Below are 25,967 nucleotides of genomic sequence, written 5' to 3' on the forward strand. Positions count from 1 at the left end.
TAGGTCGCAGGGGTAAATGTGACAAAGAAGCGACGAGCAGCTTTCCTCTCTCGCTGGCTTTCGTGGACGTCGAGATACGGTGGTCGCATGTTTTGCTGCTGGCTTTGTCGGGTGGGTCCCTGATCGAGAATCACGTGAAACATATCGTAGCCTTAGGCCAGTTGACAGCCTTGGCGCTAAGGGTCGGGGTGCGATTGGCTGGGCCAGTTGCTTTAATCTACAATGAACACCCCAATCACATTCTTGCACTCCCTTGGATTTGGACATGCATGTTGAGGGGAAGAAGAAACATCCTAATTACTATGGTAGAACTCGTATTAAATTGAGACAAGAGGCCCTTTCCATACAATACTAGAATAGAGGTTCAGATTGTGTTGTTTAGCCATCACCGAATCTAGCAACATCTGTTCGCAATCTTGAAAAAAACAATACAAGCATCCTCGCTTTCATTTGCTTGAGTTCCTTTTTTCCGAAGCCGCAGCTGTTGACTTCAGTGCTAATGGGGCGTCTTCTCGAGGTACGTATAATTCTACGAGCTGAGTAAGGTCAGTTAAATACCACTCATCGGTCTTAATGGATGATCAAGCTGACCTGCAAGCATTCGTTTGAAGAGAAGTGCTCGTTGGAAAACAAATCCAACAATTCTTTTCGCGTTCTGATCTGATGGGTCTCATACTGTCCTTGCTGTCCACCAAAAGTTGAAGGAATGTCAACAAATCTCCATGGCTGAATGTCGTTGTAAGATGCATCCCAGCCGTGGATGTATCTCTCGATGGTGTAACCGTCGTTGCAAATTACAAAACTATCCCTTTCGTCAGATCTCCGATCTGCAATCCAAGCAGCATAAAACATTGGGGCCACTTACATGATAGGTTTGAGGTTCTTTCTGAGCATAGTACTCACTTCTTGTGCAGTAAGCTGGAAACTTCCGTCACCAACGAAGAGAATCGTTCGCTGATTCTCCTCGAGCTCTTCTGCAGCCAATGCTGCACCATGGCATGCACCTACAGAATACCCTATGGACCCCCAAAGTATCTGATTGATAGCAACCACACCTTTAGGAAAGCGGGTCTCCCAAGCACCGAAGTTCGCAGTTCCGGTCTCCGTGATAAAGATGTCATTCTCCCGAAGCCATTGGCCAACATTGGGCCACAGCCATGCGTGCGTGATAGTTTGACTGTCCGCATCCGCTTCGTGATTGGGGACTTTGTTGGAGATGTGTGGAATCTTGCCAACCTTCACTTCTCCCAGCCGCTCTATCACCTTCCGTAAGACGCCCTTCATGTTGATGTTGGGATATTCTGAATACCGAACTTTTACAAGGTTGCTGTGAAAGTCAATGGTCTTGAGCTGGCCGATGCGATAAGTGAACCCCGCAGTGTTGAAGTCTGACTTGATAGCGCCGATACTCAGGATGAGGTCAGATTCTTCCACTCTTTCTCGCACGCCGTCATTAGAGCCGTCCCCTGCATAAACTCCTCCATAATTTGGATGGGCTTCATTGACCGCACCTTTACCCATCGGAGCCACAAAAGTAGGTAGGCCAGATTGCTGTACGAGGTCATGGACTTCCTCAAGTACACGGTGGCGGATAGCACAAGCATCAACCAGAATGATAGGGTCTTTCGCCTCATGTAGCAATCTCGAAACCAAGCTCACCACATACTCTTCTTTCTCGGGATCATTAGGCTTTCTGTTGAGGTCGATTGGAGTCTCGAGTCGTTGGCCCTCCACTTTTTTTAATACCATATCCGTTGGGAGAGTGATGTAAACCGGTCTACTTTGAATCCAGCATTCTCGAATGGCATTATCGATCAGTGTAGGAGCGTCAACGGGGTCATTCAGACGCGCTATTGCACACGATACTTTTGCGCCCATGTCGGCAAACACGTGGTAATCTCCATTCCCTAGCGTGTGGTGCAAAAGCATCCCGTCCCTTTGAGACGCAGTGTGGGGTTGTCCGACAATATGGATTATGGGGACGTATTCCGAGTATGCGCCAGCCATTGCATTGATCGCCGAAAGCTCTCCGACACCAAATGTTGTGATCATAGCCGAAATTCCCTTGACTCGAGCGTAGCCGTCGGCAGCGTAGCCTGCAATGACGGTCACCAGTAAGCAGAGACTTCCATATAAAGCTTATTCTCTGATCTCGTACCAGCATTAAGCTCATTGCAGTTTCCTACCCACGATAAACCGCATTTAGGCAAATAATCTAAAGCTTGTAGGTTGTAATCACCTATACAGGTCAGCGGCAGCATGGCTCATATTGACCCGATCAAAAACTTACCGGGAACGCCGTGCACTGAGCGAACTCCGACTTCGTGCAGACGACGGTAGAGATATTCCACCAGGTTGATGGGCTGCTTTAGTTCTCTAGTCACTATGTCGGAAGCCATTGTGTGTCGAATTGGCGTATATGTAGCGGTAAAGAGTTTAATAAGACCAGACCGTACCTAAGGAGTCGTGCTATTAATCCACACTCCGAGTGCTGTGAATCCCAATAAATTTATACCATCTTGTTTAAGGGACATGATGTAATTGACTGGCCGGCCTCGTATGACGTACAGTGGGGTGCTCGTCAGGAGATGCTTTTGTCATACAGAGAACAGGCATCAGCCCAGCACGAGATCGAGTCAGTCGTCGCATATTGCGAGAAGAATGCATGACCTTCGAGAAAAAGAATCATACGACGGTTGAATCAGTTCATTAAGTTCAGGTCGGTCAGAAAGGAAGGCGCCGTGGACTGATGATCGACGGGCTCGCGACCCCGCACCTTCCAATTAATTTTTTTTCCCTTCTCCAACGACCACGGGCCGAACCAAGCATTGCAAGCTCGAAATCATCTCGACACCTACACACATATCATTGGAGAGAGTCTAGAACGCGCTTATGTGAGAACCTGTTTTTCCCTCTCGGAAAAGATCCATGTCTCATCTTGGCTTGTGCTAATGCTGTACGCATCTCTAGTTACGTTTTGCAATCGGCGAAGCACAGCTAGGATCTTACTTAGAGGATGGCGAGCAGGCCTACAAACAGAGTCTCAAAGCCGAGAAAGGTCTCACTGCTCTACTGCCATCAAGCCTACCCTTGCGCTTAGACTCACGAACATCTCATAGGTCGGGTCGACGTACAAGAAATCCAAGGGTGGTCCAGCATACAAAGTTTCCTTTGAGGCAGGCGATGCCGGCGTATTCATAACATGCGATATGGGTCGAGAGGGAAAATGTGCCGGAGAAGTTCTGGATATATTCACGGAGGTCAGCTTTCTCGCTTTTACACCACCCGTTGCGGAAGTATTCCGATGATTGCATGGCATGACGAACAGAACTGAAAGGTTTCAATAATGCAGTACTATGAGAAGTCTTTGGGGAACCAGGATAGCAGTCAAGCAACGGGCCAGGATGCTGACGACGAAGACGACGATGATATAGAGGCTCAAATTAGGAAAGAAGTTGAGGGCCTGAAACCCAGGTCTACCAAGCCTCGATTATTTCAGAAAGTCACTTCGAACCTGCCTTGCAGTAAGCTTCCCTTCGCCGTCCTTTTTTTCGCGAGACGATATTGATAATTAGTAGTTGTTCTCTACCGGATCGATAAATCAATAGATCCGGTGAAGCTGGTTCATGACATATGCGAAGAAGCAAAAGCCAATCCAGACCAAAGAAAAAGTCGATGGATCAAGCGCATGACTCCCATCACTCAGATTCGAAAAGTATTGAGCGTGGATTTGACTGCTTTTGCGAAGGAAGTTCTACAACCTGTGTTTCACGTAGACGATGTTCCCAAGAAGGTCAGTCTATGCCCATATTGCGTCCGGCTTCAAGTCTCCACCGAAATGCCTTGAAAGTGAAATTCAGACCTGACTGGAAGATATGTACTCTTGACTAGTACGCTATTCGACCTGCTGTTCGTAGCAACAATACACTCAACAGAGACGTCATCATACAAACAGTCGCAGCAGCCGTTGGATCCGGACACAAAGTTGATCTCAAAAATCCCGACTATACTATTTTGGTCGAGATTGCTCAGGTGAGCATATCATAATGTAGTGTGTGCTTTGGACTCCTTTCTGATTGACATGTTCAATCAATGCAGAATGTTATTGGGATGAGCGTCGTCGGTAGCGATTACGAGGAGCTCAAACGATTCAACTTGATGGAGATTTATAGTCCAACTCCAAAACCGCAACAAACTCCAGTATCGTGAACTCGGAGATTGCACCATTGTTTTAAGCTGTCAGCTCACCGCTTCATGAAGGAACAGTGCTGGTGGTCCGGCTCATAGATACCAATGTACTTGTCGACTGCCCGACCAACTAGACAGACAAGTCTCGCACATACCGGAAGGACTATGCTCCGCGGAAATACTGGATTTCTAGCTGTGACTATCAGATCGATTGCTCGATAGGCTGATATGGGGCCCTCAATCTATGTCCCCAGTGGCACATTTCGGAGGGGCTCCCATCTGCGGGAAATATTTCTAAGCCGATACCGAGCTTGCCTTCTATAGGTAGCAATACGAACGCGGCGTAATTTTAACTGGATGGATGCACAACTGTCAGCTTAATACAGGATTTAAGCGAGATACTGTGACAGCTGCTGGGATATAATTGATCCCATCGTCGCCTGTGTTTGATGTATTTAAGAATGTACTAAATGCGTACGTAGTACATACTAAATAGCATGATATATGGCTGTCGAGAGCCAATCGGAAGGCTTCAGCAAAGACCTCCTGCGTTCTCGCCAATTCGCGATTCTGATTGGCCACAGAACAACCTTGGAAGCGAGGTCCTTCTATGTGGCTTTCCCTCCGGCTCTACTTCAGGACTCCATTCTTACCACAACTACTCTCCATATCAAGGAATTTCGCCGTGATGATGCAGTCCATGCACTCTTTTTTCGCTAGCAGATCTCGCTTCATAAGCGACTAACTCAGCCATTCATCGATTCAGCAGCCGTGGCTCCATGAGTGCAGCATCAGTCAACTGGCCCGGCCACTCCAGGCCGGCCCCTTTGAGCTTGTCGCGGCACACGACAACACATAACTACCACAACATAATCTGTTGAGCTGAATCAGCCCTCTCGTTAGAAACATTCTGGCCCACATACCTGCGACTAAGCATACGTTTCATCAGGCGTCGTGCCATGATGCGCTTCTGCAATGTTGACTTTTCGGTTTCTGAGGACCTGGGTTTAACCGAGATCTACGCTTTCGGGCCCTGTGTCTAATGTGCTTTGACATCTCGATTCTGTGGGTCGAACTTCAGGCCGATACTTTTAATTTTGTGACTGCAAAATGCGACTTTATATATGATTACGACTAATCCCACCTAGCGGTCAATCGTTTTAGTTGGAACGAATCTACATTCTTGGAGAATCGATCAGCTGACCAAGTCTATCGCATTGTATGAGGTAATTCGGCCACGGGGAATAGCGATCATGAGGCGGTGATATTTTTTATATAGCCCGCAGTTTACAATCCCGTCAGACTGCATGGTCCTAACTCACTCCATCCTGATGTGATGACGATGCGGTTGCCCTCAATCGAAGATTTCGATGGTCATTCCCTCGGTAAAGCCTCGCATGATGTCAGCTTCTCAACCCAGATGCTGATGGGATTGGGAACACCCGAAACTGACTGTTTTCGGAATGTGGTGCAACTACTGTTCCCTCCTACGGTCCATCTTTCCAGCACACAATTGCTTTCTACTCGTGTTCATAGGGTCTTCCATCTAAAGCTGTCAAATGGGCATCAACTCATCGTCAAAGTCTTTCCGCCACCAGCTATACCGCTCCTTCGAAGAGAAAGGAACGCTCTCGAAACGGAAGTGCGAGCTCTCACCGTACTAGCGCGCATCAATCATCCTAGCATACCAAGGCTATTTCGATATGTACCTCACGATGCTTCTACAAGTGTCTCTTTCCTCGTCAGGCAATACCTCCACGGTGTTCCTGTGTCAGAATTGCAAAACCGACTCTCTGCAAAGGATCTCGATGGTCTTGATAGACATCTCGCAATGCTGATCAATGTCATCGGGCAACAGTTTTCGACGGCCTTTGGGCCGCTCGGTAAGGTAGCTGCAGGCACGGGAAGTTGTCATTGGCGTGAAGCATTCGTTACACTCTTTGAAGAAGTCTTGCGGGACGCAGAAGACATGTTCATTCATCTCCCGTACAGTCAAATACGGAGAGAATTGTATCGGTGGTCCTTTGCGCTCGACGAAATCAAAACTCCCCGATTAGTGATCTTCAATTTTGGCCGTCCCTCTGAAGTGCTTCTTGATCCCGAAACAAGGCAATTGTCCGGACTGTTGGAATTTGGAAGTGCCTTATGGGGTGATGTGATGCTAGCAGAGATATTCGAATCTCCTTCGGACGCCTTTCTCGCCGAATTCGGGCCGATTCCTTCAAGCGGCCAATCACAATTCATCAGATCCAAACTGTAGGTACTCGCCATTTCTCATGACTAGAACGATTCGCAGCTGACCGGCTTGCAGATATTCATGTTACAGACATGTGTACAAAATCACGGAGCTCTACTATCGCAACAGCCATAATGCAACAGAAATGCAGGCACGCCGTAGGCTCACCGACATGATACATACCCTGGCGGCGACGAATCCAACGTTATGAAGACTATTGAGGGAGACTTCATACCTATCGGCAGAAGGTCTCCTTGGTGGTTTTTGGACCTAGCAGTGTGTTCCGCACTAAGCTAAGCCTACTCGACTTGGCAAAACTTACACGAGAAACGTGCCATTATGAAAATTAGATTGCATACAGCGTTCGTTTGGGCTATCGGTAGGCCATCGCACCAAATATCACGCAATGAGCCACCTTACCCGACATTTGTGTGAAATACTCAGTCGAATTGATTAGATCAATCAACCATTATTCAGCATCTAAAAATCAGTAATTAATAATAACGTCGCGGTACTCCGTATACCTTGTAATATTCAATGTTTGAAGTCGATTTCATTGGAAGGATAAGTTGGACGGATTACTGCTGCCTAGTTACCTATCAGACACTAACCGAGTCGGTACCAACCAGTTAACTAGCGCAATTCTTTGAGACGTTGGCTTCAGCTCAGAAATGCTTCAATTTCCAGTGTCGCAGGTCCCTCATAAAATTATAATGCCTCTCTTGTGAAGCGTCCTCAGCAGCTGTGATAAAAGTCGGGTCTCATAGCATTATACGCACCAAAATGCCATTCTTCCCGGACCAGGACAACATCCTCCAGCTAAACGACCAGCAATTTGACTTCAACATCCAGTTCGAACAGCTGTTCTTTTCAATCATCCCCTCCGTCTTGTTCATCGTCACCTCATTATGGCGCGCTGCTTCCCAAGCACAGAAGCCCACTGTGGTGAATGCCCCAGTGTTTCAACTCATCAAACTGGTAATTACTACGCTTCTAGCCATGAACACAAATTGTCAACTTGAACAATAGGCTAATTGGGCTGTACAAGTGTGCAATTACTGCCTACTTTGGCCTTGATCTTTCACTCTTAATCCTGGTCGTGGTTGGGTCCTTCCAGGTCACCAGCATTTTCATAGCTTCGTCGGTCCTCAAGCTAGTGTCAACCCTGTTTATGATAGTGTTGAGTCTTCTTGATCACAGCAAGAGTCCGAGACCGTCTATGTTACTGAACAGCTACTTGTTCTTAACCTTACTTTTGGATGCAACCCAGGCAAGGACGTTTTTCCTTTTATCGGGCGACAAGCCTGAGCTTACTTACAGTAGCATATTTGTTGCCGCTATCGCGTTCAAAGCGGGCATACTACTGCTGGAGGCTCAACGAAAGTCGAAATGGGTGAATTGGGACGAGAAGGACCACAGTCCAGAGGAGACGAGCGGCATCTTCTCTCTCGGGGTCTTCTTCTGGCTCAACAAGATCTTTTTGGACGGATACAAGAAGGTTCTGACTATCAAAGATCTTTATCCGCTTGACAGCTCTTTGAGCGCAGAATCGCTGCACGAAAAATTCCTGGAGAACATGGATTACTCGAACTTGAAAGGCGATAAATTTGGTCTTGTAAAGGTGCTTTTTCGTACGCTGGTGTTTCCCCTTTTACTCCCTATACCTCCACGGCTGGCACTTTTAGGGTTTACCTTTGCCCAACCGTTTTTCATTGAGAAGCTATTAAAATMCCTCGCCGAGCCTGAAGCCGATTCGAATTATGGATATGGTTTTATCGGTGCTAGCTTGCTGATCTACTTAGGTATCGGCATCTCCACAGCCCTTTATTGGTATGTGGAACCCCTTAAAGTTACGATGAGACCACTTCCCTAAGATTTGTATAGGTACTTCCATCACCGTATGCGTGCCATGGCAAGATCTATATTGGTCACTGAGATATTCCAAAAAGCCACAAAAGTACGGATGGGATTTGACAATGACAGTGCTGCGCTGACTCTTATGAGTACCGACATCGAGCGAATCAACAATGGATTGAGATCTATACATGATATATGGGCGAGCATCATCCAGGCCGCCCTGGCTAGCTGGATGTTGTATGACCAGCTTGGAGTGGTCTTCGTCGCGCCGATGGGAGTGGTCACATTATGCTCTATCGGTTTGGCGATTCTTATGAATTTTACAGGTGACTCGCAGAGAGTGTGGATGGCAGGAGTCCAGAAGCGAGTCGGACTGACAGCCACAGTCATTGCAAGCATGAAAAACCTAAAGATTTCGGGACTCTCTAACGCCGTCGGTGACTTTGTGCAGAAGCTTCGTGTAGAGGAGCTGGCTGCTGGAACCCGGTTCCGCCTGATATGGATCGTTGCGGCAGTTTTCGCGTTTGTTCCACTAATGATTAGCCCGCCACTAACATTCGCATTCTCTCAACGGACGCTGGATGTGTCAAGAATATTCACGAGTCTCTCCTGGCTCCTGCTGTTGACAAATCCGTTGTCGCAAGTATTTCAGTCGATTCCGGAAGTTCTCTCAGGACTGGCTTGTTTAGGCCGAATTCAGGCATTTCTGGAGAGCGAAGATCGCTATGATTTTCGCCAAGTCCTTGCTGACGCTAAGCGGAAATTTGAAGCTGTTCCACCGGATGTAGTAGTATCACCTGATTCAAATACAGAATCAGCTCATCCCGTAGTCATCGCAAACGGAAAGTTTGGTTGGGAAGCAAATAAGTTTGCCTTGCGAGACATAAACACGAAATTATCCAAGGATTCCCTCACTATTGTCGTTGGACCAGTGGGATCGGGCAAATCCACGCTCTGCAAGGCCCTGCTTGGAGAGACCCCCTTCGACGAAGGCACTGTTACCTTGAGCAATGAGTTCCGCCACGTCGGATTTTGTGACCAGACAGCGTTCCTTTCAAACGGATCCATCAGAGATAACATAGTGGGGTTCTCCCCCTTCAATCAAGACAGATATGCTGATGTTATTCATGCCACGTCCTTGGACTTTGACTTCAACACACTACCGCAAGGAGATAGAACGAACATTGGATCTGATGGGATCACGTTATCTGGAGGCCAGAGACAACGAGTCTCTCTTGCACGAGCTCTGTACTTGCAGACAAATTTGCTGGTATTAGATGACGTATTCAGTGGTCTTGATGCGGACACTGAGGAGCAGGTCTTCCGGCAGGTGTTTGGTCCAGATGGGCTACTCAGACGATGGCGCTGTACGGTCGTATTGTGTACCCATAGTATCAAACATATMCCCGCCGCAGATTACATTATAGTGCTAGGAGAGGGAACCATCGTCGAGCAAGGTAGCTATGCTCAGTTGGTCACTCGCCAGGGCTATATTCACGGTCTGGGATTGAGCGGATCTCTTGACAGCAGTGCCTCATCTGAGGGATCGATATCGGAGAATAGTCTTCGAGAAGCGAATCCCCAATTACTTCAGACCACGATGACCAACACGTCAGCCCTAGAGCCGGAAACCGACGGTCTACGGCAAGTTGGCGATAAATCAGTGTATAAGCATTATTTCAAGAGCATGGGAGTGTTTTTAGCGGCATTGAGTATATTGTTTGCAGCGCTTCTTGGTTTCTTTACGAACTTCCCAACCATTTGTGAGTTATTTGTGTCTTTGGACAGCAATCCCAATTATGAAAAGCCTATCAAAATCATGATTAACGGTGCTGTATCTCTAAGGGCTCAAATACTGGTCTGATGACGCTTATTCGGAACATCCAGCCCACGCTTACGCTTATTACGCTGGAATATATGCTCTGCTTCAAATATGTGCCCTGATATCGCTGATTTTCCTAGGTGTTGCGGTTTTCGTCGTCTCTGTATCAAGAGCCGGTGCCAATCTCCATAATAATGCCTTACAAACACTCATCCGCGCGCCGCTACGGTTTTTCACAGCCACAGATACCGGTGTCGTCACCAATTTGTTCTCGCAGGACTTGAATCTCATAGATACTGAGCTGCCAAGTGCACTGTTGAACACCCTTTACAGTGTGAGTTTGCTGTAATCGGACACCAATCATCAAGAATCTCACTCTGACGTTGAGTTATCAGGTTTTTCAAGCAATCGGAGAAGCAGCTATTATACTTACTTCGTCTCCGTTCATGGCTATAAGCTACCCATTCTTAGCCATCATACTATATATCCTGCAAGGGTTCTATCTGAGGACTTCTAGACAGCTAAGGTTGCTGGATCTTGAGGCTAAAAGCCCTTTGTAGTACGCCTTACTGTCGTCCTCCAATGGCAAGTGATCTGTGCTGATGGGTTTGTTTAGTACGCATTTTCTAGACACTCTAAAAGGCATCGCAACTTTGAGAGCTTTTGGTGAGTGTAACGCAGAGACATGAATAACACGGAATGTCTGATAAGACACACTGAGCCATCATAAATGGAGATGTTATAATAAAAGTTTTTGGTCAGGAACTAACCTGTATCTACGCCAGGCTTTCTTTCCAATGACGTCCGGAAGAATATTCGGCTGATCGATTCCAGCCAACGACCCGCATATTTACTCATCATGATCCAACAGTGGCTCAATCTAGTTCTCGACCTTGTCGTCATGATAATGGCCGTGACTCTGACGGCCCTTGCAGTTCGCCTTCACTCTAACTCTGGTTTTATCGGTGCTTCTTTGGTGACTCTGATGAACTTTGGCGAATCTCTCTCGGGTATTGTCATATTCTACACCAGATTAGAGACCTCGATCGGTGCGATAGGCAGACTCAAAACATTCAACGAGAGCGTAAAACCGGAGGACAGACAGGAGGAAGATATTGTTCCCGCTGAACAGTGGCCGCAGAGCGGTGTGATAGAGTTGAATGGTGTATCCGCGAGTTATACGTGAGAACTGTGTCTGAAAATGACACACTGCCTAGAAAAAGCTAACGACTCGAGCAGGGCAGAAGACCAAACCGATGGCACATCCAATTTAGCCCTCCGCGATATCAACCTAAAGATCAGGTCCGGAGAGAAAGTTGCCATCTGTGGTCGTACTGGTAGTGGCAAGTCCAGTCTCATTGCTCTGCTTCTTAAGCTCCTTGATCCCACCTCAGAAAGCTTGGAGAATGTCATCATTGATGATATCCCGCTCTACCGCATTGCTCGGCCTGCGCTGCGAGAGCGCATAATTGCAGTGCCTCAGGATGCCGTATTTTTACCGGATGGGACGACGTTCAGGGCTAATTTAGATCCACTCGATGCCTCAACGGCCGAGGAGTGTCAGAATGTTCTCGTGGCTGTGGGGATATGGGGATTCATCCAGGAACGGGGCGGCCTGGATGCAGGCATGAGCGCAGGAAGCTTAAGCGCGGGGCAGCGGCAACTTTTGTCACTTGGACGCGCACTGCTGAGAAGGCGCATCCGAGCACGGAATGCAGGTTTGGGAGCAGGCGCTTCGGAGAGCGGTATCTTACTATTGGATGAGGTGAGCTCGAGTGTCGACCACGAGACAGAGCGTGTTATGCGGGAGATCATCAGGACTGAGTTCAGAGGCTATACGGTTGTGGCTGTTAGCCATCGCCTGGATATGATTATGGATTTTGACAGGGTCATTGTCATGGACACGGGTGAGGTTGTGGAAGTAGGAAACCCGACCATTCTGGCAAAAGAAGAGGGTACTAGATTCGGAGGGCTGGTGAGAGCTGGGGCTAAGTAGGACCGGCTAGCTAGTTGCATTGACGTGTATAATTTTAAAAAAATAAAAATAAAAAATGCAAGCAAAAAGAGAATGGATATTCGGAAATATCCTCTTGACAAGTGCCCAGACCATGAATCGAACATGGCTCACATCGGCCACAACGATGTATCATAACCACTAGACCATCTGGGCGTTGAAATATCTGGGACAATCTTTGCCTATTATTTTCCATTTGTCACTCTAAATAACCCTAATCAATCTTATCGTGGTTTTCTTCAGCTTCATCCCATAGAAAGAGTTAAGGGCTAAGTCATATCTGACTAGTCTCTTGTCGTCCGGCTCCCCGGAGATCGGACTACGTCACCCCCACTCTGCCTTCCTCCGGTTCACTTTTGTTGTTTTCTACCCATATAGCAACCTCCCTACAGTTCTATATCACCTCTCGCTAGCCACCATACACACTGGCGGTGCTTACCTCTTCTGAGACTGCCCTCAATGGCCCAGTTCCTTCGCGGCAAGCAGGCAGGCATCCAAAAGGACCTTTCCGAGGGTCTATCGCCGACCCTCTTTGCCCTAGATGAGGTTTGTCCCATCCACCAAGTACTTCTTCTGACTTCTCTAACTATGCGGGACCAGTATACACGATATGGCATCAACTCCCGCATATCTGCCATTACCTACGACCCCGTCCAGTCCCTAATCGCCGTCGGCACCAGCGACACCCAGTTCGGAAGCGGACAAATCTATGTCTTTGGTCAACGGCGCGTTTCTGTTATATTCAACCTACCGCGCAAAGCGTCTGCAAAGTTTTTGCACTTTTGTGCTGATAAGCTTGTGAGCGTTGATTCGAAGAGCGAGCTTTCGATCTTCTCGTTGGAGACGAAAAAGACCTTGGTTTCATACGCGCCTCCAAGCCATGTGTCTGCGGTAGCGGTTGATCCTAGCATTGACTATGTGGTCCTGGGTCTACAAAATGGTATGTCTCTTGAATAGGCTCTAGGTGCCGATGCTGATTCCTTACTTTTCCTCGCAACAGGAGAAATCATTGCCTACGATATGGACCGAGAAGGCCTTACGCCATTCCGACTACCGAACTTATGGCTCGAAAAGAATCCCCGGGTGAGAATGGCGCCTGTTGTATCCCTAGCTTTTGCACCACGAGATATTGGGAAACTGTTGATTGGCTATCCGGAGGGAGCTGTTACCTTCTCCATAAAACAGAATATTCCTCAAAACTTCTTCGAATACGAGGTCCCGGCCGGCGCTCCCGGTGGTGACTCAGACCCAACTCTCTCGCGCGACATACGAAGACCCAAGCTTACCCAAGCCCTGTGGCATCCTACAAACACCTTTATTCTTACGGTACATGAAGACACGAGTCTAGTCTTTTGGGATGCAAAAGATGGACGCCTGGTCATGGCACGAACTATTGAAGAGGCCAATATCAACCAACCGGGGACTCGCGCAGAGAAACCAACCTCACCTCATGGAAACTTTAGTGTCAAAGACCCGATCTTCAAGGTTTCCTGGTGCGCCAAGGAGAACCCAGATAATACAGGGCTATTGATTGCGGGAGGCCACCCGTCGAGCGACAGAGACAAGGGACTGACCTTCTTGGATCTAGGGCCTACTCCCAACTATCAAACGTCTTCATGGCAGATACTTGCCAGCTACTTAGAAAAACCTAGAAGCCGCTTCACTCTATCAACCCCGCCTGGAGCAGAGGTTGTCGACTTTTGTCTGATACCCCGTACTTCACCCTTTTTCGCCGGTGCGCAAGATCCTATTGCGGTTATTGCTCTATTGTCTACTGGTGAACTTGTGACGCTCAGTTTCCCTAATGGACATCCAATCTCTCCGACAAACATGCTGCATATATCATTGTCTTTCGTTCACCCTTTCATAACCAAAGCGATCTTGACGCCAGTCAGCCGAAACAATTGGCTCGGGCTCAAGGAGAAGAGAGCTCAAGGCCCAAAGTTCCTTCTGGGAGGTGCCGAGGGCAAGAAGGCTATGAAACGATTTGAAGACCGCAATATTGCTATCACTGCAAATTCAGATGGAGTTGTGCGACTATGGGATGCAGGCCACGATGACGAGATTGAGAATGGGGAGGTCATTCAGGTCGATCTAACTCGTGCAATAGCACGCAACGTTAATACCCAAGCCTCTCAGATATCGTTCTCTGGTGCATCTGGTGAACTATCAGTGGGACTTCGCAGTGGAGAAGTAGTCATTTTCCGCTGGGGAAAGAACCAAAATGCTGGAAGTGAAAAGGCTCCAGGTGCGAATGCAGGACCTGGCAAAATCACAAACATAAGTCATCGGGCCGATCCAAATCTAAGTACAGGATTGCTTCCGCTTAGTCTTTTGGAAATGCAAAACGGACCCGTGACAGCTCTCAAACACAGTGATGTTGGCTTTGTTTGCGCGGGTTTCGAAGAAGGGCACCTTGTGTTTATCGATCTTCGTGGCCCTGCCGTCATCCATAGCGCCGATATCCGCGACTTTCTCAAAGCAAATAATAAACGCGGCAGTCTCCGCAGGAGTCGCACAGGAGATAGTACGCCTCTAGAGTGGCCCACCAGCATTGAGTTTGGTGTTTTGACGCTGGATGGTGAAGGTGAGCATGTACCAACAATCGTGAGATCAGAGTACGCTAACAAGACATTTAGATTACTCAAGTATTTGCTGTTTCGTAGGAACGAGCCGCGGAAACCTTGCTACATTCAAGATATTGCCATCAAACAACGGCACATATTCCGTACAATTCGTTGGCTCTACCTCCCTCGACGACTCGGTTATCGGAATCTTTCCCATCAATGCCGACTCTGGTGAGCCTGCGCTAGCAACCCAAATGGCCGTTTCGGGTCTCCGAAGCGGAGTCAGGGTCAATGGAGTAGTCGTCGCAGTGACTCAATCAGACTGCCGAATTTTCCGACCTGCAACTAACAAAGGAGCCTCTAAAACATGGGGTGACTTTCTTTGCGATTCTGCAGGCTTCGTGAAGATAGAAGGTCGCGGTTACAGCCTTGTTGGTTTGTTTGGAGACGGTAATGTTCGTGCCTATTCGATTCCGGGTCTAAAGGAGATCGGCTGTACGCAAATCAGCAACATTTTAGACGTACGACGTTTCTCTGAAGCAGTGATTTCGCCTTCTAGCGATGTGATTGGTTGGACTGGGCCATCTGAAGTTGCAATCATTAACGTTTGGGGCTCAGGTACTCCTATGTGCGACTTCTCTCCCGGCTTTTTAAATGCGAGCATAAAACTAACAACATCCAGTCCACCTACGGATGATAAGCTATATAATCCAGATGCCATGCTTCCTCCCAGGCCCACGATTTCCAATTTCCAATGGATAGCTGGCACCCAATATGTCTCACCTGCAGACATGGATCTACTGAGTTAGTATTTTCTTTCATTGAACTGGTCGCCATTGATTCACCTTTATCTAACATGTTCCTACAGTTGGCGGACCTGATCGCCCTCCTTCGAAACGAATGATGGAGCAAATGAAATACGAAGAACGCGAACGCCGCCAAGCAGAAAGACAAGGACGCAGTGTTCCTCCATCTGCCAGCAGAAACGACGAAGGCTACTGGTCCTACATGCAGCGCCAAGTTCAAGAAAGAACAGAACGGCTTGGGATCATGGGCGACAGTATGGATCGGTTGGAAGAGAACAGTAGCAACTGGGCAAATGATGTTAGCAAGTTCGTCTCGAACCAGAAGAAAAAAGCTGTTCTTGGTGGTATGTACCAATCATCCCTTTTGTACTTATGTGGCAATACTGACAAGAATGGTATTCACAGTTTTGGGATCAAAATTCGGACTATAGTAGGATTGCTTCTCCTTGCTGTCAGGTGCGCCTTCAAATTGTAGCAGGAAATGGTCCTGGATGACTATACCTGTTTACTGTGTACGGGCTTGCTGCCCTTTTTACAATGATGCATTTATATGATACCAATGAGTTATTATCTCGTCTAAAAAGTGTCAATTGTCAAAGCTTTTGACTCTAGTACTGGATTACATCAAAGATATATGGAATCCTGGTACATTCCCACATCCTCGCTACATAGAGTATCCGCATGCTCAGCATGGCATGGTACATCAGTGCAAATCGTTGAGAACATACCACTGGAGCGAGGACACGGTGCAAAGGAGTCCATCTGTTTGAGCCTAGTGGGGACTTCAACTAACAAGTACTAGGAAGTAAGGGGTACCTGGGCAACAAAGTTCAGGATATTTTGACATTATTGATATCTACGAAGATCGCGGGTCAATAATTTACGTATCCATGGATGTCTGGATGTGGACTGATTGACATGGGGAGTACGTGGCCTCAAATGTATGTTTGGTACGAAGACCAAAGGTACTCCAGGTTTCATCTGAATATCAAGTATGTAGAATGGAGAAAGGGATACGCTGTCGCAGTTTCTCATTATTTGCGCTTAGACTAGAGGAACAGACAAGCAGCTTAAGTTTGTTCATAGAGATAAATGTCATTAACAGATATGGAAACATGCAATCGTTAAAACCAGCCAAGGTATGTGTGAAGAGTCCTTCCCACGAATTGAGAACCACTCGTAGAACGAAACTCCACGGGTATTTGTGTACGTGATTCAAAAATATTTGATAGAATTGAGGTTATAGTGCTGAAGGCTGGCTTAGTGAACCATGACTTCAGGTTGGGCTTGAGGAGCCTGGGCAGATCCGGGATTGGCGTCGTCGGCCATTTCGACATCGTCGTCACCTTCGGCCGCGTCCTCTTCCTCCAAATCTTCTTCTTCACTCTCACTGCTCTCGGCCTCAAGATCCTCACTACCTGCATCAGAGGCGTCGTCGTCCTCTGCAGTAGCTGCAGCAGCAACCGGTGCACCCTCCATTTCGTGGTCCTCGCCGTCTTGTTGCTCAGTCTCCTCTAACTCCTTGATCAAGGCGTTTTCCAACTCAACCTCCTCGGCACCATACGCCGCTCCATCGTCGTCCAATTGGTCGGCCTCCGGTTGTTCAGGAGGGTATTCAGCGGGTGCCGACTCTTCGGAGTCCCTATAATTATTTCCTAGTTAGTCATGCCATCTAATAACCACAAGAATAAAACGTACCACTTGATGGCAAATCGAGTGACACGAGGCTTTTCAGCCAAAACATTACGGCGCACACGCTCAATGATGGGCTTCGATGGTGGATCTGCGTTGAGTTCCTCCGAATCATACTCGTTGTTGACATAGTAACCGACGCGCACGAATTCTCGACCATCATAGCTGCATGTGAGCAAAATGACAGTAACACCGAGGATCTCAGTCTGGGGAATGCGCTTGAGGTCTGGTGGGTCGGCCTCGAAAATGAATTTGTTCACACCGACGGGGATGGGGCCAACTAGTAACGAATCGAGTTCTTGGTCATGTTCAGATCTATCGCGACTGTTAGTGCGGAGTTTGTAAGTGTGCAAGGCAGACAACGTACGATGTGGCGGATCCGACATATGTAAGCTTCCACTCCAGATCTGTGGAACACCAGTTAGCGAATGCGATTGATGAAATCTGATAGAAATCGCGATGTGGTCTCACCTTTCTGCAACTGCTCCAAGCACTCAAAGGTGATCTCGAATTCATACGAATCCGAGAAAGCAGCGGGGTTATTGAGCACCTTGACGCCGAGGAGCGACACGACAGACATAGTGAATGTGTGATTTTGTGTGTATTGTGATATGAAAATAGGACAGTCGTTGGTTTCGGGATTTTAAGTCAAAGAGTGTGTAGAGAAAGAGGCTGTGGTGTGTGTGAGAATGTGAGAGATAAACAGAAAGAAGCTGTTGAGGCGGGCGCTTTCTTAAGTAGAAAATCAATCAAAGMCGCGCCCGCCGCTTTCACCGCGTCGCTCCTTGCATCGCGCTATCCACGTCACGTGATGCTAATTAGCTTGCCTGAACGGGCCAGACAAAAAAGCTTGGAGCAACCACTTCCTCTCACTGACACTGCAACATCACAACAATAACAACACAGCACAACAACAAACCATAACAATTGCCTTGGATACCAACTAATCGACCTACTTCCCCGTATTGCAATATCCCTGTCTACCTTGGAATTTGCGCTATTAACCCGTCTGCTGGAGCACCCCACTAGCTGCAAGCATCAATCCACATTACATTCCTGGTGCGATTCTTGTGTGTTATTGATCACATTTGAAGCTGTTGACAGGCATTACTGACACTACGTCTGATGCAGAGTATTAGTTGTTGATCCCACGTTTCGTGTCTCGTGTTTCGTCCCTCGAGTGCGCACTGCGCCGCTCAATCATGGCCGAGGAAGACGCCGAGCAGGCGTTTTTCCRGGCGMAAGCCATGAGCAACGAATATGATCCTGCCGGGGTAGCGCAGAATATCGAGGCTTCAGATTCTGAAGGAGATTATGACCCATCGAACACTTTGCATGATGAGTACTCAATTACAGTAGCAGAATCTAATCCAAATGAGACGATTGCTCAAAGCAATGATGCTTCTTCCGCTACTCAGTCTATCCCACAGGACTCTTATCAGCCTGACCAAGTTGACACTGCACAAACATCCCAGCCTCCGTCCAGACCTGACTCGCAGACCTCTGTATTAGGGCCTTCATCTACTATGCATGTACAGCCGAAGACCAAGACCATAGGTGGCTTTGTTGTTGATGACGATGAAGACGAGGAAGAGGATGAAAGAGAAGATGAAGACAAGGATGAGGCAGAGTATGAGCCACCAGGAGTTTTGGAAACTATTGAACATGGTGGACATATTTCTGCAGGCGCTTCTGAGCAGCTTCCTTTTTCTGAAAAAAATGCAAATGAAACTATTTCTACATCTGGTGTATCAATACAACCCCTTGTGCCTGAGATGGCCAGTTCCAAAGATGTTTCTAATAATCCCGTTTCTTTCCATTCTGGTCACAATCTGTACACTGAAGCGTTGCAACAAGCTGGAGAGACTACTGATAGCAACGCAACCACCCCCATTCCTTTGGCGGCAAACTCCGCGGCGTCTCGGAGTCGCCTACCTCATGATCGCATTGGCCTGTTGGAAGATAGAATCAAAGAGGATCCTCGTGGAGATATAAATGCATGGATCGAACTGGTAGCCGAACATCGAAGTCGTAACAGACTCGACAACGCGCGAGAAGTGTACGAGCGGTTCTTCAAAGTTTTTCCATCTTCTGTAAGCTCTATCACATTGACAAATTTGTATGAGACTGACTAAACTTCTTAGGCTGAGCAATGGGTGGCATATATCAACATGGAATCCGAAAATAATGAGCTGCAACGCCTGGAGCAAATCTTTAACCGAACATTGCTAAGCATTCCCAGTGTGCAGTTGTGGACTGTGTATTTGGATTACATACGCCGAAGGCATCCCCTGACTACAGACACATCCGGCCAAGCAAGAAGAACCATCACGTCTGCATATGACTTGGCTCTGACTCATGTCGGTCTAGATAGGGAGGCAGGTTCATTGTGGACCGACTATGTCGAATTTATTAAAACAGGACCCGGCGTCGTTGGTGGTACAAATTGGCAGGACCAGCAAAAGATGGATCTATTACGAAAAGCCTACCAAAGGGCTATCTGTGTTCCCACTCATTCCTTGAATACCCTCTGGAAGGAGTACGATCAATTTGAGATGGGATTAAACAAGCTTACGGTAACATAGTCTCTTCCTGATCAAACGTCACATGCACTAACAAGATGATGTACTAGGGACGCAAATTTTTGCAGGAGCGGTCCCCCGCATATATGACAGCTAGAAGTTCTTATACTGAACTGCAAAATTTGACTCGAGATCTCGACCGCACAACGCTTCCACAGATGCCACCAGCCCCTGGATTTGTGGGAGATGTTGAATTTCAACAACAAATCGGACTATGGCGCCGATGGTTCAATTGGGAAAAGGGCGACCCTCTGGTCCTGAAAGAAGAAGACATATCCGCCTACAGAACCAGAGTGCTGTACGCCTACAAGCAGGCATTGATGGCCTTGCGATTTGTCCCGGATATATGGTTCGAAGCTGCAGACTTTTGTTTTCAGAACGGCATGGATGCTGAAGGGAACGAGTTGCTCACTCAAGGTTTGGAGGCAAACCCAGAGAGCTGTTTGCTTGCCTTCAAACGGGCTGATCGACTGGAAATCGAATCTGAATCGGAGCAGGATCCCCAGAAACGTGGCGCGAAAGTCCGAGAAGTGTTTGACAAACTCTTGGACGCTTTATATGCTTTGAACGGCAAAGCTCGAGAGCGAGAAGAGCAAGATATCGCCAGGATCAAAGAGCAGTTCGCCAACGAGTCAGACGATTATCAACCTGTTGCTGACGACGAAGATGAGTTGGGACGCTCGCAAGAAGCCCAAGCCAAAGAAGCAGCCAAGGAGAGTCAAATAGAAGCCATGCGCAAGGCCCATGCGACACAAATCACCATGACCTCCAAGTTGATCTCGTTTGCTTGGATAGCTTTGATGCGTTCGATGCGACGTATACAGGGAAAAGGCAAACCTGGAGAACTTGCCGGCTCCAGACAGGTATTTGCCGAAGCTCGCAAGCGCGGTCGTATCACGAGTGATGTGTACATTGCGAGTGCCTTGATCGAATACCATTGTTATAAAGATCCGGCCGCGACAAGAATCTTTGAACGAGGAGCTAGGCTATTTCCGGACGATGAGAATTTTGCGCTGGAATATTTGAAGCATCTCTTTGATATTAATGATGTTACCAGTAAGTCAAAACCATGTTGTTACCCACCAATGCTAACTTTATATCACCTAGATGCTCGAGCAGTCTTTGAAATGACTGTAAGAAGACTGACCAGCAAACCAGAGAACGTCTTCAAGACAAAGCCTATTTTTTCCTTTTTGCATGATTACGAATCTCGGTATGGCGATCTAGGCCAAGTCATTAGCCTAGAGAATCGTATGCGCGAGCTTTTCCCCGAAGATCCTACGCTTTCTCAATTTGCACACCGTCATTCAGATGCGAACTTCAATCCAGTTGCAGCACAGCCAGTTATCTCATTATCACAAGTCCGCCCTCGAACAGTGCCATTGATCGACCAGCAACAAGGTTCGGTTCAAGGAACACCTACACGATACCTCGATGTACCTCCTACCGGCTCACCCAAACGGCCATTCCCATCAGACGACTTCGAAGAAGACAGACCTCGAAAATTTGTTCGTGCCGAATCTCCCTTGAAGGGTATACCAGCGCGTCGACCGGATCAATTGAAACGACCCACCCCCCAGGTCAATGGCGGACAATATCGTCCTCAACCCTCAGCAGCTCCACTACCGCGCGACGTTGTCCATCTCTTGAGCATCATCCCGCCTGCTTCCGCGTACAACGCTGGACGGTTTTCTGCAGAGAAGTTGGTGGATCTGCTCCGAAGGATAGATATTCCATCTTCCACATCGCAGTTTCGACAATACTAATCAATGCATCCTGCTGGCACGGGATCTGATCATACAGTGGTGAGTCTCTCATTCAAGACTCATTATAACGAACGAAACTGACAGCGAACTTATAGGTAAACTTTAAAGCCGTCTTGAGCCATTTCACATTCTGTATTTCTATGAAAGGCCTTGTATAGTGTCTGCAACTTGAAACAGAAAAGCCATGTACTATTATCACTCCATCTTCTCATTCTATCAAAGCCAAAGGCTACATGTATTTGGGTATCATTTTAGTCGTTGAGTCTGCTGTTACTATGGCAGCATACAATTGAATACGATTAAACTTCGAATCGGAATTGCGCTTCTCATGCTTCCAATTTATTGAAGCATATTTAGCCTCTTTAGCCGGGTTACTTGCTATCGTACAACCATCTGCCGCTGCCGGAACAATAAGTAGGTGGTTATAGCAGGGCTGTCTAAAGATTTTGATTTGCCTGACTTTGGCATGAGCTTATTTTTGTATCCTTACCTAGGCATCCAAGCATGGCTTCGTACTTTAGACAGGTCACACGTTCAGCATAAACTGTACGGTGTAAACCTTAGCTACCTACTTGCTTCAAGGGGCTCAGGAACATGAGGTATACAGTGCTTTCCTCATCCTCAACACATGTGTCACACTTACGGGGATGGCCTCCGTCTCCTCAAACAAGATTAGATGCTCAAGGCTGCTGCATTAACGTGCGGCAGGCGTGATATGTAGAAACCAGGAGATTACGCGCACAAATTATGGAGGGATGTGATGCCTTATACCATAAGAACGCGTGGCGTGATATCAAGGTTTTAACGGATGCTATGGAGGAATAACTAGATGGGAACATGATGGTGCCACCAACGGGACCAAAAAGTTGCGTGCATACTAGATGATCTAGCATGGTTTAATATAACAAGCGAGGATGATCATGATGGATGCCGTGAGATGTCTCAACAGAACATATAGGCCAGTCTATTCACAATTCTCTAGGTTGATACCGAACCAGCAATTGACTTGTCAAAGACGGGTGGTGGGAATACGAAACTACTACATAGCAATTTGACCAGATATGCAGAAACCAGAAATCACATCTTTTGCATATCGATGCAGTAGGTGTATTGTTCGAAGGTCATCAATTTGGCGAGAATGACATATGGGTATTGATACGCTGCGGCCAAATTCTACGGTTGAAGGGATTCTAAGGAAGAATAGGTTCGTCCATGTTGTTAGGTTTTGCTTTCGCTCTTCGGTTATTCTTAGTAAGTCAATTGTAAAGGCTTGAATTGCTTCGATTAAAACGCTGTTTCTTATGCTAGCATGGCTCATAATACCACACATGCTTGTTCGAAAAGAAAACCCTTAATTCATCCAGGTATGAATATAAAGACCGCCACCGCTCCGGAATGCGCCATCGGAAAGCGATCGATATCAAGAAAAAAAGGGAAAGCGAGAAAAAGCTTATCGTGAACACAGAATACTAGGAAGAATATTCAGCTAACTATCTCATCATGATCGAAACTCTCGTCCGCATTGTCACCGTGAGGGTCGTGAAGGATGCTTTGTAGAATAGTCGGTATGGAGGTGGAAGCGGTGGTTGTGAATGCAGATTTTACCACACTCGATGTCGAGTGTTTCTGACTACCACCCGGCCACAGGCCAAAGAATCCGTTCTTGACCCCATGGTGTTCAAAGCTGCCAATCGGAATATCGTTCTGATATGACGAAGAGGACGCCGGCCATTTGAAATCGACATTGCTATCATCAACATACCCATCCCATAAGCCAAGTAATTGCGCTATCAAGCGTCCAAAGGCAACGCAAATAGTGATTATTGGAGTCAGAATGCTGGAAAGATGTGACCAACGCCAGAGCATTGTCGGTAGCACAAAGGGGAATTGTGGAGCGTCGGGTTGTAGGCAGTAGCCATCACAGACTTCGGCGATGGTAGGATGGCAGTAGATATCGCACATGATGCTCTCGATGAAGTACCACAACCCTAAAATAGCCGTTGCCCAGCCCAGATATGTAGGCCGTAATCGCTTAGATTTGCTGTCTCGTTTCCAGAGACGAGGGATAGGAATGGCAAGGTAAACACGTCCGTCTCCGTGGCCATGTTGAGGATTACCACAGCTTTCGCACAGTTTTCCTTCTGCTTTGCCGTATCCTGGTACGATGGCATGCTCAATCACAGTGAGGCCTGAGCGCGCATCCTGTATGCTGTGAATGATGGACTGTAACTTCGAACCCAGGTGATCTAGTGAATTCGTATATCTGTCAGAACTTTGATTGATAGCATCAACCTCCTTTTCCAACTCTTCTTTTTTGATATTCGTGAATCTGGAAGGTGATTTATCATCCGTGCTATCCATCAATCCCTCTAGAGAAGCGATTGTGTCATCACCCAATGATAGAGGATTGCCATTCGCTTTTGCATCCTCGATAAACGTCTCTAGAGCACTTTTTGGTAACTTGGGCTTGACGAGTTCTGGCTTCGGCTGTTTCTTATTATCGATGTTTGCCGATTTTTCAGTCAATACATTAGACTTTGAAGAAGGCTCTTGTATTTTGGGCTTAGTCATAGTCTTATCAGCTGGTTTATCTTTGGGCAAGTTCGCAGTAATACCCGGCTGTGAATCTTTCGTTGGTGGAATTACGCCGGACTTCGAAGCTGTCTTGCTTGGCGATTCGATCTCTTTGGTGTCGTCCTCTCCATTTTTTTCCGTATTCCGTACAGTCATGGGTGTATCGACCCAAGCCCCTATCACAACAGGTGTTTTTTGCGGAAGTGGCGTCTTTTCTATCTTTTGTTGTGCGGGCGTGCTCTGTGGAGGACTTTCGGTGCGGGCTAATTTGCGGAGCAATTCCCGAGAGTCACTCCGTTGTTTCTGAGAAGGATCTTTGCCTGTTGATTTGTAGATGGTGATCGGTGTGTTTGGGATAGTGTCACCATTTAGACCATTTCTTCCCAGTGATCGCGATCTGGACCGCGCACTGTTGTGAAGACCGTCTGCTGGAGGAGCTCCCAAACGAGACCTCTCCGATCTCGACGCAAGTTCTTGACTGGTTTTTCGATCAAGCCGAGAAGGAGATCTATCTGTAAAATGAGGTGAACGACTTCTGGACCCAATCCTGGCTCTTGTTTCTCGTTCAGTGTTGCGTGCAGAAGTATCAGCACGAGGGGTGTCGCCTGTAATGGAGGTTAACCACTGCCGATGGCTCCTCGATTTGTTTCCCCAGGTCTTGGGTACGTTCAATCCAAGAACACCATCATCCCCACCAAGATCTTGGCCGGTGTCTTCTGCCGGTGGATCAGAATCACGTCTTTGCAACCCCTCCGCTCTCGACCCAACCCTAGCTCTACTGAAAACCGGCGATTGACTCGTTGTCACGCGACTCAAACGCTCCTCGTCGCGTTTGTAGGTTGATAGATTTCCACGCACGTAATCATCTGGAGCATCGTCGAGGTAGCTAAAACCTGGGTCCAAAATCTCATTTCGAGTGCGACGATTGTTCAAAGATCCAGGAGAATCGCGCCTCCTCCGCTCGCTAGAGCTTTTCCGGGATACTCCATGGTCTGGAAAGTCTCGGTCATCCTCGGAAACTAAATCTGCCAAGTCGTCTGCATCGGTGATTCTCTGGTACGTTTCTAGGATTTCGACGGGCGGAGGGCTGGTGACTTCGGTGTACGGTGAGGGTAGGGTGTAACTTCGTTGATGTCGGTGCTTTGGACTCGGGGTACGGTCAGTTGTGGTGACCGGTGGTACCGAACTGGCGCCGACGTTTGTGTCCATGTTGATTGTTCGCGATGTTGCATCGAACGCGTCTTTCAAAGTTCTAGTCAGGCGAAAGTTGCTACGAGGTCGCGGCGCATCTTTAGCGACCGCGCTAGGTCGTCGAGAATATTTTCGGTCTGAGGGGTACGCGCGGTCAAGATCGAGGTCGAGATTCAGGTGCGCCCTGTGAAGATGTGGAGAAAGAAGGTCCTGCTGTGCCTGCTGTTTGTTGTCCCAGCGCCGAGAAGACGAAGAAGCACCGCGATGGGTGATGTGATCTGAGAAAGCCATGGCTAAATAAAGTAAACAAAACAAACATAGTAATCCTTTCAGCTAAATCTGCACATGACTACACCAAAAAAAAAAAAGGGCACACTACACCCACAACGTCAGTCAGAAATGTGCATTAAGTGTAGGTATCGCGTTGTCGATGGTTCCGCCGGCAAATCAATGATGTTTTTGTAGATCAAAGCCATCTATCCTAATTTAGTAAAGTGCAAATATCTGCTGTCCCCACTGGAACAATCCAGTGAAGCTCCTTCTTTCGGGGCTGCATCATTGATTTGTGATAGCGACACACATTTCATTTCAATTGTGAGACTCAGAGGATTGGAAAATAAACTTGAAGCTCAGTCCCTGCTGACATGACTTGACAGATCAAATAGCTAGAGT

At 47.5% G+C, this 25,967-nt stretch overlaps 7 protein-coding genes across 7 annotated transcripts; 4 read left to right on the plus strand and 3 right to left on the minus strand.

Annotated features, from left to right (window-relative positions):
- Nucleotides 1–570: 570 nt before the first annotated feature.
- BHQ10_000482 (uncharacterized protein) lies at nt 571–2,399 on the minus strand (the record flags this gene model as incomplete). Its single annotated transcript, XM_040877227.1, has 4 exons — nt 571–802; nt 866–2,096; nt 2,159–2,239; nt 2,291–2,399. The coding sequence occupies 4 exons, from the start codon at nt 2,397–2,399 to the stop codon at nt 571–573; spliced, it is 1,653 nt and encodes a 550-aa protein (XP_040728987.1).
- A 947-nt stretch (nt 2,400–3,346) lies between these two features.
- BHQ10_000483 (uncharacterized protein) lies at nt 3,347–4,209 on the plus strand (the record flags this gene model as incomplete). The annotated part of the gene is made up of 4 exons (XM_040877238.1): nt 3,347–3,524; nt 3,579–3,793; nt 3,892–4,032; nt 4,099–4,209. The coding sequence occupies 4 exons, from the start codon at nt 3,347–3,349 to the stop codon at nt 4,207–4,209; spliced, it is 645 nt and encodes a 214-aa protein (XP_040728988.1).
- Nucleotides 4,210–7,207: 2,998 nt separating this feature from the next.
- On the plus strand, nt 7,208–12,099 carry BHQ10_000484 (uncharacterized protein; the record flags this gene model as incomplete). The annotated part of the gene is made up of 9 exons (XM_040877249.1): nt 7,208–7,402; nt 7,473–8,055; nt 8,110–8,254; nt 8,309–10,044; nt 10,244–10,437; nt 10,499–10,662; nt 10,720–10,769; nt 10,889–11,285; nt 11,343–12,099. The coding sequence occupies 9 exons, from the start codon at nt 7,208–7,210 to the stop codon at nt 12,097–12,099; spliced, it is 4,221 nt and encodes a 1,406-aa protein (XP_040728989.1).
- Nucleotides 12,100–12,576: 477 nt separating this feature from the next.
- BHQ10_000485 (uncharacterized protein) lies at nt 12,577–15,921 on the plus strand (the record flags this gene model as incomplete). The annotated part of the gene is made up of 7 exons (XM_040877260.1): nt 12,577–12,663; nt 12,718–13,057; nt 13,118–14,704; nt 14,757–15,312; nt 15,367–15,488; nt 15,553–15,834; nt 15,896–15,921. 7 exons carry the CDS (start codon nt 12,577–12,579, stop codon nt 15,919–15,921), a joined length of 3,000 nt encoding a protein of 999 aa, XP_040728990.1.
- An 829-nt stretch (nt 15,922–16,750) lies between these two features.
- Nucleotides 16,751–17,762, minus strand: BHQ10_000486 (uncharacterized protein; the record flags this gene model as incomplete). Its single annotated transcript, XM_040877271.1, has 4 exons — nt 16,751–17,132; nt 17,189–17,497; nt 17,550–17,589; nt 17,654–17,762. The coding sequence occupies 4 exons, from the start codon at nt 17,760–17,762 to the stop codon at nt 16,751–16,753; spliced, it is 840 nt and encodes a 279-aa protein (XP_040728991.1).
- Nucleotides 17,763–18,384: 622 nt separating this feature from the next.
- BHQ10_000487 (uncharacterized protein) lies at nt 18,385–21,530 on the plus strand (the record flags this gene model as incomplete). The annotated part of the gene is made up of 4 exons (XM_040877282.1): nt 18,385–19,275; nt 19,327–19,758; nt 19,815–20,820; nt 20,872–21,530. The coding sequence occupies 4 exons, from the start codon at nt 18,385–18,387 to the stop codon at nt 21,528–21,530; spliced, it is 2,988 nt and encodes a 995-aa protein (XP_040728992.1).
- A 1,482-nt stretch (nt 21,531–23,012) lies between these two features.
- On the minus strand, nt 23,013–25,586 carry BHQ10_000488 (uncharacterized protein; the record flags this gene model as incomplete). Its single annotated transcript, XM_040877293.1, has 1 exon — nt 23,013–25,586. One exon carries the CDS (start codon nt 25,584–25,586, stop codon nt 23,013–23,015), a length of 2,574 nt encoding a protein of 857 aa, XP_040728993.1.
- Nucleotides 25,587–25,967: the final 381 nt, after the last annotated feature.

This window comes from Talaromyces amestolkiae (genome assembly GCF_001896365.1).
Source record: "Talaromyces amestolkiae strain CIB chromosome Unknown scaffold1.1, whole genome shotgun sequence".
Classification (NCBI taxonomy): domain Eukaryota; kingdom Fungi; phylum Ascomycota; class Eurotiomycetes; order Eurotiales; family Trichocomaceae; genus Talaromyces; species Talaromyces amestolkiae.